This window comes from Zalophus californianus, chromosome 6, assembly GCF_009762305.2.
Source record: "Zalophus californianus isolate mZalCal1 chromosome 6, mZalCal1.pri.v2, whole genome shotgun sequence".
Lineage (NCBI taxonomy): Eukaryota > Metazoa > Chordata > Mammalia > Carnivora > Otariidae > Zalophus > Zalophus californianus.
The window spans coordinates 92,929,305-92,944,715 of record NC_045600.1 but is presented as its reverse complement, the minus strand read 5'-3'; the positions used below and the strand labels follow the sequence as shown (position 1 = coordinate 92,944,715).

Below are 15,411 nucleotides of genomic sequence, written 5' to 3'. Positions count from 1 at the left end.
AACTTTTGTGGGGCAAATGATGCCATGAAGAAAGTGAAGAGAAAATCTACAGAATAGTAAAAAAATTTTTTCAAATCATATACCTGATAAGGAACTTGTATCCAGAATACATAAAGAAAGCTCATCAATAGTAAATCAATTGACTGATGTAAAACATCAGGAATTTTTTTAAGGTTTTATTTTAATCACTCAGTGCTCATCATAGCAGGTGTACTACTTAATCCCCATCACCTATTTCACCCATTCCCCTACCCACCTCCCTTCTGGTAACCATTAGTTTGTTCCCTATAGTTAAGAGTCTGTTTTTTGGTTTGTCTGTTTTTTTCCTCTTTGCTCAATTGTTCTGTTTGTTAAATTCCATATATGAGTGAAATCATATGGTATTTGTCTTTGTCTGACTTATTTCACTTAGCATTATACTCTCTAGCTCCATCCAAATCATTGCAAATGACAAGATATCATTCTTTTTTATGGCTAAGTAACATTCGTGTGTGTGTGTGTGTGTGTGTGTGTGTGTGTGTGTGTGTGTGTGAGTGAGACATCTTTATCCATTCATCTATTGATGAACACTTGGGCTATTGTAAATAGTGCTGCTATAAACATAAGGGTGCATGTATCCCTTTGAATTAGTGTTTTTGTAGTCTTGTGTGATTGCTGGATTGTAGGGTAGTTCTATTTTTAACTTTTTTTTTTTTTAAGATTTTATTTATTTGAGAGAGTACAAGCAGGGGAAAGGAAGAAGCAGGGTCCCTGCTGAGAAGGAAGCCCAACGTGGGGCTCGATCCCAGCACCCTGGGATCATGATCTGAGCTAAAGGCAGACGCTTAACCAACTGAGCCACCCAGGCGCCCCTCTATTTTTAACTTTTTGAGGAACCTCCATATTGTTTTCCACTGTGGTTGCACCAGTTTGCATTCCCACCAACAGTGCAAGAGGGTTCTTTTTCTCCACATTCTCTCCCAACACCTGTTGTTTCTTCTGTTTTTGATTTTAGCCATGCTGATAGGTATGAGTGATATTTCATTGTAGTTTTGACTTGCACTTCCCTGATGATGAAGTGCTGATGACCATGTTTTCATGTGTCTGTTGGCCATCTGAATGTCTTCTCTGGAGAAATGTCTTCTCTGGAGAAATGTCTGTTCATGTCTTCTGCCCATTTTTTAATTGATTGTTTGGTTTTGGGGTACGGAGATGTTTGAGTTCTTTATATATTTTGGATACTAACCCTTCATCAGATATGTCATTTGCAAATATCTTCTGTTCAGTAGGCTGCCTTTCAGTGTTGTTGTTTCCTTTGTTGTGCAGAAGCTTTTTATTTTGATGTGTCCCAAGAGTTTATTTTTGCTTTTGTTTCCCTTGCCTCGAGGGACCTAGCAAAGTAATTTTTAAAAGCCTAGTTTAAAGGGGCGCCTGGGTGGCTCAGTTGGTTAAGCGACTGCCTTCAGGTCCGGTCATGATCCTTGAGTCCCGGGATCGAGTCCCACATCGGGCTTCCTGCTCAGCAGGGAGTCTGCTTCTCCCTCTGACCCTCTTCCCTCTCGTGCTCTCTATCTCTCATTCTCTCTCTCTCAAATAAATAAATAAAATCTTTAAAAAAAAAAAAATAAATAAAAGCCTAGTTTAAAAATGGGCAAAAGATTTGAAGAGACATTTCTCCAAAGAAGATACACAGATGTCTAATAACACGTGAAAAAAATGCTCACTATCATAGTCATTGGGGAAATGCAAATCAAAACCACAACACATTATCATTTCACACCTACTAGGATGACTATAATCAAAAGGACAGACAAGTGTTGACAAGGATGTGGAGAAACTGGAACCCTAATATATTGCTGGTGGGAATATAAAATGGTGCAGCCGCTTTGGAAAACAGTTTGGCAGTTCTTCAAACTGTGAAACATAGTTACCATATGACCCAGTAATTCCACTCCTAGGCATACACCTAAGAGAAATGAAAACTTGTGTCTACACAACTTGTACACAAATATTCACAGCAGCATTATTCATAATAGCTAAAAAGTGAAACAATCCAAATGTCCATCAACTGATGAAAGGATAAAATGTGGTATATCCAATGACACATGATTCAGCCATAAAAAGAAATGAAGCATTGATACATGTTACAACAGGGATGAAATCCCAAAATATTCTGCTAAGTGAAAGAAGCCCATCATAAATATATATTGTATGATTCTATTTCTACAAAATGTCCAGATAGGCAAATTTAGAGAGAGAGAAAGTAGATTAGTTGTTTCTTAGGGCTGGGAATAGAGTGAGGAATGGCGATTGACTGCTAATGGGTAGGTATATTTCTTTTTGGGTGATGAAAATGTTCTAACCTGAAGACTGTGGTGACAGTTGCACAACTCTGCAAATATACTAAAAACCATTAAATTGTATACTCCAGGCAGGTGATTTCATGATGTGGATTGCATCTTTTTTTTTTAAGATTTTATTTATTTATTTGACAGAGAGAGACACAGCGAGAGAGGGGACACAAGCAGGGGGAGTGGAGAGGGAGAAGCAGGCTTCCCGCGGAGCAGGGAGCCCGACACGGGGCTTGATCCCAGGACCCCGGGATCATGACCTGAGCCCAAGGCAGATGCTTAACGACTGAGCCACCCAGGCGCCCCTGTGGATTGCATCTTAATAAAGATTTTCAAAAAACCACTAAGGGGCTGATATGTTAAATACAGGCTTTCCGTCTTCCCAAGTAAATTTATATTCACCCCTAAAATGTAAAGAAAAAAGATAATTTTCTGAGACATATTGAGTAAGAGAGCAGGTTTGTGCTTCTTAACCAAAATCAGCTATTTTCTGAGAAATACATCATTAGCAAACCGGTGGATTGATTCCATATAACAGAAAATGCCTTTCTAAACATGTGTCCTAATTCAGTCTTTTATCAGTTAGATTTAAGCTAAAAATTTTAATGACTATGAGACATTGACAAAATATAATAGATCTTTATAATGGTCAGCTTGGTTCTCAATATCTTGCAGGAGGAGTGAAATGCTAGGCTTTTGTTAGATGTAGAGCTATTTTGTATGGTGGTGTTTTTGCAGACAGTAAGAAAATGCACAACAGATCTGATACTGCTTTTACATAAAACTATTAAGCTTATTAGTATTCTACTTTATTATAATCATTTTGATTCTTTGGTGTTTTTTCAAAACATGGATTATTTCTTTAAAGAAATCTCCATCTCATTCTCTTAAAATGATTTAACATATATAAAGGAATTGGTATATAATAAACATAACAGATATGCATTAATTCTTTATTCTTATTTCCCCTGGAATTTCTTGCATTATGTGTGTGTGACAGAGACAGAGATGGAGTTTTCCAAAACACACTAACAAATCAAGAAGACTGAAAACCATATAGTCCCAACTATCTTTATCAGTAGTTCTTACACTCAGGGAATGAAAATAGGCTAGGCATGGATTATTTTTGAAAAAGCTCCCTAGATGATTCTGATAATTACCTACTCAAATTGATAACCACTAATCTCTATGATTAGAGTTCTGAAAAGACTAGGATGAGTTATCCTGGTCTAATGTAATTTTACTTTCCCTCTCCTTGAAATATGGTCAAAAAGCCCTGACTTATAACTTTTAATATACAGATTTATTTGAAATAACATAATGTCTGAGGAAATAACTGTTCGTTTTTGTCCTTCAGTAGACCAGCATTCAATCTAAATGACTAATTTCCTTGTTTAACACAGCAAAGTCCCAAACTGGAATTTTTTAAAAACTGAAATTACAATTCTTTATATTGAAGCAAAATAAGAAAATAAACAATGACTAGGATCAGGAAAAAAAATCAGACAAGTATGATAGGACATTCCCTCACCCCCCAAATGGAACAAAACAAACAAAAACAGGGCTATGGCTCTTGGTTGCTAAGAATGTTAAAATAATTCAGTAATGTTTACGCAACTACCAATGACAGTTAAGGAAATAAAAGAAACCAAGATAAGAATTCATATAATAGCAATTTAAATGCATGGCACTGAGCCAAACTGTTTGTGCCAAGAGGAGGGAAAAAAAAAAAAGGAAAATCTTGCCAAGACCCTTGTTATTGTCACAAAATCAGTAAGAGATACTGTTAACCATGTTAACAATTTTATTGCCAGACCCTTTCTTCACTAGTCCTAATCTCTTTTGCTATGATATCAAGTTATAGCTACCACAAATGTTAAAGAGTTATCTTAGTCATAGCTTCCATCCTTGCTGAGCATATAAAAGGTGTAATAACAAGAAACAGAGATGGCTCTTATTTATTTCATTTCTAGAGAGGTGAAAGGCCCTAGCTAATTTTGCTGTTTGTTGGTTTATAAGCTACCTGTTCCAGAACAGAAACAAGGCAATGAGGCCACTTTAATCTGCAAGGGGCTTTGGGATATGCCTTTTGACCAGATGCACACCAACCTCCAATCAACCAAACTAAAGAATGAAGGGATCTTGGAAAGGCATTTTTGTTTTCACCCAGTGACACGATAGCTGCTTAATACTGCAGTATGATCACCAATAAATGCTCATTTATTCAACAAATGCTTAGTGAGTTTGTATATACTAGATGAGCTAGAAAAACACTGTAAGGAAAATAAGAAATCTTAACTTCAGGGAGAGAGGATTCTGGAGACTTCTGGCCAAAGTGAAATAATAAAGACAGGATTTACCCACATGCCTGAAACCCCAAAATGGACAAAATATATAAAAGAAGTTTTCAAGACACTAATAATCATCAGGCAACTAAGGACAGTGATCCCTGAGAGATGAGAAACAAAGTGAGCCCTCTGACCGCTCAGCTTCCTGCCTAGAGAAAGTGTCCAGCTGCAGCACAAGGGAGCAGGAACCCAGGCAGGGCCTGGGGACTGTTCTGAACTGAGGAGACAGAGCTGACAGAAAGACCAAAGCAGCTGACATCTGCAAGACAGAATACCAGAGAGGAAAGAGTTGCAGAGATGGAGATCTGGAGATCTGCAGAGGGCTGCCTTTCCATCCTCTGCAGACTGCATGTGTGAAGAACTACGTGGGGCCAAGGAAAACACACCTGGGAAGATGCCAGATAATAGTGCCTGTGCTCATGCAGGGCTGGGATGAAGACCTGTTCCCAGCAGACAGACTGTAAAACCTCATAAATCACAGGTGGAGGGTACTCAGAAGGGTCTTGCTCCAGTAGTGGAGAAAAAAATTAGCTCTAGAACGAACAACTGCTCCGGTCCCACTAAGCAAATCTTAAAAACAAGACCCTAAAAATCAAACTGTTTCCAAGTAACTTAATCATGTCCCAGGATGAAACTCAAGAATATTTACAGGGATACCAAAATATCCAGCACCCAATAAGTTAAAATTCATGTCTGAATTAAAAAAAAAAAAAGAATGATCAGTATGGTAAGCAGCAGGAAAATTCGATCCATAAGGAAGAAAAAATAATCCATCATAACTGAGCAATGGCAGATGTAAAATTAGCAGGTAAGGATATTAAGTTATAATTATATTCCATGGGTCCAAAAAGTTAAGTAGAGACATGGAAGATATGAAAAAAAAAAAAAAAGGAGTGAAAAGAGAACAAAGAACTGATGGGACAAGAGAAAAGACATACCATCCTAGCGCTAAGGAAACGATTGGCTGTATTAATATTAGTGCAGATTTCAGAGTGAAGAATATTTTATCAGGGGTAAAGAAGATCACTTTATAACAACAAATGGTCAATTCATCAAGAGGACTTACCAATCCTAAACAAACAGAAACTACTAACAGAGCCTCATAGTATATGATTCTAGAACAATTAACACTAGTGTTCGACACTATGTAAATTACATACAAAAATGTTGGCGGGAAAGGAATACTCATTCACTGGATATGGTTATCCAGGGAAAGTTTCTCATATAACGAGGTCTTAAAGTGAGTGATGAACGATTCATCTGGCTAACTCCGTACCCCAAAGGAGTAATAAGTGAATTGTTCAAAAGACGCAGTGACGAGTCTCAAAAGGAGACACCAGCACCTGCATTACTAACTTAAGCAGCCCATTTCAAATACCAGCTTCGGTGCCAGAGAAAACCACTTTTTAGAGGTCCATATAAGAGACATTTAGACTCCCACTGCCAGCTAAGCCAGGAGGCGAGGAGATGAGCGTGACGGCAGTCACCACCGGGTGCGAGTGTCCTGCCTCGTCTCCTTCAGCGCGACCCACCGACTCCACAGCAAATCTCTGAGTAATGAAGAAAACTTGAAACTGTTTGGGAAATGCAACAATCTAAATGGCCATGGGCACAATTATAAAGTTGTGGTGACGGCGCATGGAGAGATTGATCCTGTTACAGGAATGGTTATGAATTTGACTGACCTCAAAGAGTATATGGAGAGTAAACTCAGAAGGGGCCTGTGGAAGAAGCTTCAAAAGAAGAGTCAGGACCTGAACTGGAATTGAAAACAGGAGGTAATTATGAAGCCCCTTGATCATAAGAATCTGGATCTGGATGTGCCATAGTTTGCAGTAAGCTGTAAGCACAACAAAATGTAGCTGTGTATATCTGGGGAAACCTCCAGAAATTTCTTCCTCTGGGAGTTCTTTATAAAGTAAAAGTGTCTGAAACTGACAATATCGTTGTCTATAAAGGAGAATAGCTTTTAGGGGTTAATACTGCAGAAAGACCAATTTCTTTCCATATTTGAAAAAGGTCTTTATCCCCTTGGACTATTAAGAAGTCATCACATACTTGTTAAGCCTCCACATTGTGTTCCAGAGTGCCCGATGGATTGAAATCATTGTGTGTAAGACCTGTTGTGAATTCAAATCTATCTTAAAACCAAACTTGTAAAACAAAACAAAAAAGAGACATTTAGACTCATAAGACATGAATACAAAAGTAAGAGCCCATCTGCATCTTGAATTTAGTGGAAACCAACTGCCCACTGGCAGTTACATAATCCTGTTGATTTAGGCAGGTTATAATCATGACCTTTCTGGTTTACTAAGGGATGAGGCCTGCCTTTTCTCCAAAGAAATCATGTACTCAGCAAGGTAAGGGAAGCTTCTTTTAATAGAAGAGTGACTACAATAAGTTTTCTGGAAAGCTAATGTAATTGTGAATAATTAACTTGGAGAGTGTATGAGAAGTTTTTAATTTAAAACAATCTGGTTAAATTCACCTTTAGTAATAAGTAGGGTAAGGCAGGGCCTATGGGATTTGTGGGAAAGAAACCCAAGAGCAATCCTTTCTCAGGGAGGGGAAGGGGAAAAAAAAAAAAAAAAAAAAAAAAGCACAGATGACTCTCCCCTGAGGGCCAACAGGAAGAGGAGGAGGCTTGGTAAGGAAGGGAGGAGCCCCATGTGGGTGAGTCAGTGGCTCAAAAGAACTCTCTGGTGCACCTGAGTATAGTGTACCAGGTGCATGCAGGATGGATGGCTCTGGTCCATGTGTGAAATAAGGGACACTCTAGGGAAACACTTAGGCTAGGTTAAGGGCGAAGGGTGGTATTAGAAATGCAGAGGAAGACTCCTGGCAAAGAAAAGCAAAATGAGAGTCAGTAAGAAATATTAAAGACTAGGGCAAATTATTTCTCCAAGTGTCAAATTCATGGCAAGGATCTATGCCTTATCTATCCTGGAGACAGAATATTCAAGATGTGTAAAAATATGATAGGGAAATAATCATCAGCTATACAGTCAGCACTCGGCATGTCACCATTCTCAAGAGGGAGAAAGAACTGGATGAATGCTCTCCTTCACCTTTGTCTTGGTCTCTACTGCAGTTACGTTATTTTGTAGAATTTCAAGGAAAAAGAGGTAAAAAGCTCCCATTTTAATATTTTATTTTCAAGTAACGGGGATATATATATTGGAATTACACTGTTTTAATTTTCTTACACACTTAGTTTCTCAACATTTGGAAAATAGTACACTCCTAATAAAGACCTTTTTAACACTTGCCAAGATTCTTGATACCATATCATACCTAGCATGAGCTTATTAGATTTTGATGAACTTAACAGATATATCCTGTGAATTCTACTGTAAATGATGCACTTAAAAACAACCTTTAATACATCTTTTATCAGCTGTGCCTTACCAGCTGCCTAATACCTTCTTTTTGCTGTTAATAAAACTACAGTATTAAAAGCAGAACATTTACTAGTGTTGGACAAAATGTTCCCCAAATGGACCCAAGACATAATGCCTTGAATTTCACTTAATTAGGATTAATTCTTCCTTCTCAGATGTTGACATACACTTTCAATTCTGTAAAATATACAATCATAATCATTTCACAAATCACAAAGTGAAATTACTAGTTTATCTATATATAACAACTCTCAAGCGTCCTTTTTAGTCTGTTATGTCTTTTTAAAACATTTTGAGATGATCTAGGAAGACAAAATTTGGCATGAGTATATAGTTCTTGTTCATGGTCAAAAGAGAAAAATCCCAAAATGTCCCAATTTTCAGTTTTATGTGGATTCCCTTCTGTCATACCAATCCTGTGTAATTTTAGCTCCACAAAGAGGGTGTGTCTTTAAGTGAACAACAAGTATAATTAATCATTTAATTAGTCTCAGAATATGAGAAAGTAGTCAACTTCAATGACTGGATAATTGTTTTAGTGGTTCCCAATTTCTGGCTTAAAAAAAAAAAATTGATGGGGCACCTGGGTGGCTCAGTCGGTTAAGTGTCCGACTCTTGATGTCAGCTCAGGTCTTGATCTCAGAGTCATGAGTTCAAGCCCCACGTTGGGCTCTGTGCTGGGTGTGTAGCCTACTTAAAAAAGAAAACACAAAAAATTGAGTAGTTATCTGTTCAATCTTTGACAATAATTTACAATGTGAGATCACCATGTGATTTTGGCATACAACCTGGAGTTAAGTGACACTGCTATAACATGCCCTGGCACAGAAAGCTAATGCTGTCAGTGGTACTCAACTCTGCAACACGTCATCCTAGTGTGACAAAAAAAAGTTTAGAAACTAATGGCACATTTTATATGTTCTAACTAGTCCAAGCATACCAAAAAAGTAGATACTTTTGTTTCTTAACAGGTTTGCAAACTTTTTTTTTTCACAAAGAACTAGAACCCTCTACTGCCTAGAAGGCATCCTCAATCTGAAAATCTATCTCCTATGTAATAAGTTAAGAAATTTGGGGCTCAATGCAGGTGTTCAGGGTAAAAAAGTCATAGGAGTGGCATTTAAGAAAAAAAACAAGCTTTGGGATTTTCAGAGCTAAGGAGGGGATTCACAGTTAGCTCAACTGGGAGGTATGCTAATAAACTGTGGGTGAATTATTCTCAGGATCTTCCAGAATGTGATCAAGATCTTGAGGATGAAACCCAAAGAAAGGAAGGCTTATTAGTGACAAAGGATAAAAAAGCTAACTGATTTAAGGCTGAGAGCCTAGGATGGATTTGAGAAGACGAGAGCTGGCTTTTAGCTCTATTTCAAAGTAGAGCTCTACAGCCACAGTTTCCCAACTGTTGAAGATGAATTTGTGCCTCTTTGGGTCTCAGGCACTGTAACGTGGCTTTTATGGCTTGACCCACCCCATCTAGGGAGGTAGTATTTGCTTCCATCAGATGTACGGCTGATAGCAGGCAAAAGATACTCAGACTGTATGATTCCTTTTACAGAAATTTCAAAATAGGCAGAACTAATTTACTGTATTAGAAGTTAGGATGGTGGTTACCTCTGAGAAGGGAAAAGTGAGTAGGAAGAAGCCGGTAGTGACTACATGGCTGTACTCACTATGCAGTCCACTGAGCTGTATCCTTCTGATTTGTGCATTTTCTATAAGCATGTTATGCTTCCATAAAAAGTTCATTATTTTTAAAAATGCCATAGTCTTAGTCACTACATCATAGTTGCCGATAAATAGTATTTAACAAACATACATAGCTAGAAGAAATGGTAAAAATACTGAATGTATTTTTTTTAAGATTTTATTTATCAGAAACAGAGAGAGAGAGCGAGAGAGAGAGCAAGCATGAGCGGAGGTAAGGACAGAGGGACAAGCAGGCCCCCTGCTGCACACAGAGCCCAACAACACAGGACTCAACCCCAGGACCCTGAGATCATGACACGAGCCGAAGTCAGATGTTTAACAGAATGAGCCACCCAGGTGCCCCCGAAATACTGAATGTACTATAAAAAGAAAACCACTAAGGGGCACCTGGGTGGCTCAGCTGGGTAGGTGTCTGACTCTTGATTTTGGCTCAGGTCATGATCTCAGGGTCGTAAGATCAAGCCCTGCCTCGGATTCTGAGCGAGTGGGGAGTCTGCTTGAAATCCTCCCTTTCCCCCACATGTGCGAGCACACACAGGAGTGCGCACAGGCGCACGCTCTCTCTCTCAAAAATAAAATCTTCAAAAAAAAAAAAACCCCCACTGATTATGAATGCAAAATTACCTGCTTAACTCAAATATTTATTTCATACCCATCCAAAGTCTAAGAAATAAGATAAAATTTAAAAAAGTTATAAAAGGAAACAAAAGTTATTACACTCCAATTGAAGAGAGTGTTTTTTTTCCTTGTCCCTCATATTCCTTGCCCCTATAATTTCTCCCCTCTGATATTTGCTTGTTTTCCACAATTCTTCTCTACCTTCTTTCCTACTTCCTCTAATCCACCAAGATCTTTCCCTAGGCAACTGGAGATTATGAAACGAGCATACTGGGAAGCTCCGTGGGTCAGCTCAGGACAATCTCGGCTCTTTCACATCTCTTATTTTCTCTTCTTGTACTCAAATTCCACATTTTTTTCTGCCATCTCTTTTTCTCACACCTCTCCCTCTGCTTCTACCTCCATTCTTCTTCCTAATAATACCTCTTGAGTTTACTTGAAACACACACAATAGTTAAAGGTGATCAATATTTATTCTCATAAAATTATGTTTTCCTCTATAAATAGGACTGAAGCTATAAACACTGTGTAACAACACAGGTATGGCTGTTCAGATGAAAACATAACCAGTAGTTGTTTCTATAAGAAACACAAAGGAACTGATGCTTTTGCTCAACTATGTGATTCCCCACACGTCAGAACTATGCACTGGTTTTCAATCCTTCTTCTGGCCCTAAACATCTGAGGGATAAGACATTCCCATCTTGAACAGTAGTATCATGGTTAACTTTATGAGCCAATTTGGCTGGGCATTGTGCCCAGATAATTGGTCAAATATTATTCTGGGTGTTTCTGGGAAGGTGTTTTTTAGATGAGACTGACATTTAAATCAGTGGACTCTGAGTAAAGCAATATGTGGTGGGCCTCATCCAATCAGCTGAAGGCCTTAACAGAACAAAGACTGATCTCCTCTGAGTAAGAAGGAATTCTGCTGGCAGACTGCCTTTGGACTTGAACTGCAACTCCTCTCTAGTTCTCCAGCCTGCTGGCCCAACCTACAGATTTTGGACTTAATAAGCCTCCATAATCACATGAGCCAATTCCTTACAATAAATCTCACCCGCTCCTCAACACACACGCCTTTTGGTTCTGTTTCTGTTTCTCTAGGGAACTCTAATACAAGTAACTACGGTAGTGATGCTGAACTAGAGACAAGGGGAATGTGAGGTCTAGTGAAAGAGCAGAGGAGTTGGGGATGACAGATAATTTTTTAAAAGGCCTAATGTAGACCTCATGAATTACCTACTCAAAAGTCATCTGCTAGCCTTCTGCTATTACAGAGACTAGAATGCTAAAATGAATTTTCCAGCGTCCCTTGCCACTAAGGGGTAGCCACGTGATGGAGCCATGGCCAAATTCTTGAGAAGGGTTTCCTTCCTAGGTAAAAAGCTAAAGCCTAACTCGGAGAAAGCACTATGCTCTCACCGTTCTTCCTGTCTGGATTACTAAGTGCCTGGAAGAGCTCATCTTCAGATCTTGCAATTGATGCCACCATCCCCCAGGGTTCTATACCCTCAGCAAGAGCGCAAGTACACTGTGGCTTCTCAGGCCGACCTGGACTGAAAGCTGAGAAACTTAACCTACTTCACGTTGGTTATATAGAGAACTTTAAGATATATAGCTGTACACAGTCTCCACTCAATTTACCTGAGGTCCCACTCTGCAGTGGGAGGGACCTGGACTAGAAAACTTTCTGGAAAATAATGGTTATGAAGCATTGACGATTATAGCTATGAATTACTAAGGAAGGCTGTAGGATATCCTTTATTTTTTTTTAAAAGATTTTATTTATTTATTCGACAGAGAGAGTCAGAGAGTATAAGCAGGGGGAGCAGCAGAGGGAGAGGGAGAAGCAGGCTTCCCGCCGAGCAGGGAGCCCAATGCAGGGCTTGATCCCAGGACCCTGAGATCATGACCTGAGCAGAAGGCAGACACCTAACCATCTGAGCCACCCAGGTGTCCCTGTATGATATCCTTTAAAAAGGGTCTTTGAAAATTTGGCCTGAATTGTGTTATGGCATTTCTCCTTAAAGAGGAGTTAGAACACAGCAGTGCTTTGTCAACATTTGCATTCCAAAATATACTAGTGAATTTAAAATTTTACCTCAACACACTTTAAAATTTGTTACAGTAGAGAACTAGAGTGTTACATAAAATCACTGTATTATAAAACCTCACTTACAAATCATTTAAAAGGAACTTATTGGCCAAGAAGATGAAAAATGCAAATGAAGTGCCAAATTACCTAACAAGCTTTTAAGTCAACAGTGTTCCATCTTTAAGGCTACTAATGATGCATCTCTAAAAATACTTTTTCTCCAGACCTACCCTACCTATAAAAAGAAAAATCAAGTGCTAGCAAATAATGACTTCAAAGTTCTGTGTTTACCTTTCTTTTCTCCAGTGTAGGGCACATAGTCTTCCCTGTCCTTATGCTCCAGTGCCTCCTTCTCCAGGTATGAAAGGAGGTGCTCTCTATCAAATGGCCCTGTGGCGGACTTTGACGTCTGGTTCTTCTGCCGGAACCCTGCAGGCAGAAGGGCATTCTGCCAAAGAGAATGAATCAGCCATTATGATCGCAAGAATGCCAACACTATATGCTTCCACAGACTTAAGAAAAATTATAGACCAGAATGTGATACAGACATTAAACACTTCATTAGAGGATTTTAGGGCAGCAATGCAAAAGTGTTCCACACACAGTTTTTCTTTATTGGGTAGAATTCAATCACATTATTAAAATAAGCACATATACATTTTCTTCAGAAAGTATTCTACTAGAAGGAAACACCCTTTACTTTTTAAATGTCCTGGGTGGTAATAAAACATTTCTTAATGATTAATAACTGCTCAGCATATATGCATATAAAGAAAATAATCCTACTACAAAATAATTTTAAATGATATATACATTGTATTCCTTCATAATGATTTCTATTTCGGGGTAAAGACTTTTTCATACAAAAACATGTATGCTGTACAGTAAGGTATCAGGGCATTAATGTTCACTTGTTTGTGTTTAAACACACTGTGAAAGGTTCAACTTCTTTATGCATTTATGCGTACATCAGTACTAGGATGTATTTGCGGCAACCACTGTCACTGCTACTCATGCACCAAGGCCTGCCGGGGTACTCATAGCAAGAGCTATATCCCTGGGTTTCCCTGTGGGTACAGTCTTTCTGAGTGCCTTGAGGGACTGAGAGTGGGGAAGGAGGGAAGGCAATGGATTAGAGTTTTCTCTTACAAGAGAATTTTCTGAATTTTTACTAAGTCCAGGAATAACAAGCAGTGACTAGAACACATGAGCTCCATCTTTTTGCTCACTGAAAGGCAAAGTGGTGATACTGCTTTGTCTCACTATTCCTAGATATTCCTTTGCTTTGGAAATGGAAGGCAGCCTGAGAAGTCACACAAAAGGGCCAGTCTTTTGCAACACATCCCAAAGTTGGCAATAATGCTGATTCTCATGGATGCTACAATTTTCATTATAAAGGGAGATCTTATATAGATAATAATAGGGAATGTACATTTTATAACTAGAAAATATAGCACTTCATGGGGCGCCTGGGTGGCTCAGGTCATGATCCCAGGGTCCTGGGATCAAGCCCCAAGTCGTTGGGCTCCCTGCTCCGCAGGAAGCCTGCTTCTCCCTCCTCCACTCCCCCTGCTTGTGTTCCCTCTCTCCCTGCACTAAAAATGTTTTTATAACACAAAATTGTGTATGGGAACATAATAAAGAAACAAGATTTCTACCTACCAACTTTGAAATAGAGAGCTACACATGAAAAATCCACTCCCAATGAACCATCAAGTTCTACCCATTTTTACTTCCTAAAAAACTCATTCATCTGTTTACTTCCCTCTATCTCTAACACCCATTACTTTGGTCCAAGCTATGATCAGGCTGGCATGGAATATTACCTGAGCTTTCAACTGGTCTCCCTAGATCAGCTGATACTCCTCATCCCTCCCTCCCACTCCATGATCTGTTACTCTAGCCTCACCTCATATACCTTCCCCATTCTAGCCACACTAGCCCTTGTTCCTCCCTGTGCTTGTCATACCTTCTTTCTACCAGAAGCCTTCTCTAGAATGCTCTGTCCACCATTTTTTAAAAAGATTTTTTATTTATTCATTTGAGAGAGCAAGAGCACCAGCAGGAAGGTAAGAGGAGAGGGACAAGCAGACTCCCCGCTGAGCAGGGTGCCTGACGCAAAGCTCAGTCCCAGGACCACGGGATCATGACCTGAGCCAAAGGCAGATGCTTAACCAACTGAACCACCTACGTGCCCCTTACTACTCATTTTTAAGACTGCAACTCCATTCCCCCAAGGGAAGCTTTTCCTGATCTCCCATTATATGCTTTTATATTAATATGGCATGATTATTTGATTAATGCCTACCTCTTCCCACTCCTACCAGCCTGCATCATGAGGGCAAAAACCACATTTGTTTTGCTTCCTCTTTTATTCCTAAGCCCCGCATAGCACCAGAATCTATTGGTTGCTCTCCAAATATTTGTTGAATAAAGATTTGAGAATACTTTTATTTTTTTAAAGATTTTATTTGAGAGAAAGAAAGAGAGCACAAACAGGGGGAGGGGCAGAGGGAGAGGGAGAAGCAGACTCCCCACTGAACAGGAAGCCTGATGCAGGGCTCGATCCCAGGACCCCAAGATCATGACCCGAGCCAAAGGCAGGTGCTCAACCGAGCCACCCAGGCACCCCTGAAAATACTTTTAAAGAAAAATGCTCATTAAGGCAAATTAATAAAAGTTACTTTCCATCACCAACAATTATGCATACTGCTCTTACATGGTGGTAGTGATGGAGTTGCACTATTCCCGTGCATGCTCAAGCCCATGTGAAACATGTAAGTTTTTTTTTTTTTTTTTAAGATTTTATTTATTTATTTGACACAGAAAGAGACAGCGAGAGAGGGAACACAAGCAGGGGGAGTGGGAGAGGGAGAAGCAGGCTCCCCGCTGAGCAGGGAGCC

The 15,411-nt window shown here is 39.3% G+C and overlaps 1 protein-coding gene and 1 pseudogene across 1 annotated transcript in view; one reads left to right on the top strand and one right to left on the bottom strand.

The window, feature by feature from the left end:
- TMOD3 (tropomodulin 3) overlaps nt 1-15,411 on the bottom strand; it is an 83,744-nt gene that overhangs the window by 33,334 nt on the left and 34,999 nt on the right. Inside the window, exon 3 of the mRNA XM_027571650.2 lies at nt 12,800-12,956. Coding sequence (XP_027427451.1) covers nt 12,800-12,956 — 157 coding nt within the window. The remainder of the gene's footprint in view (nt 1-12,799; nt 12,957-15,411) is intronic.
- Nucleotides 5,465-6,644, top strand: LOC113908672 (annotated as a pseudogene).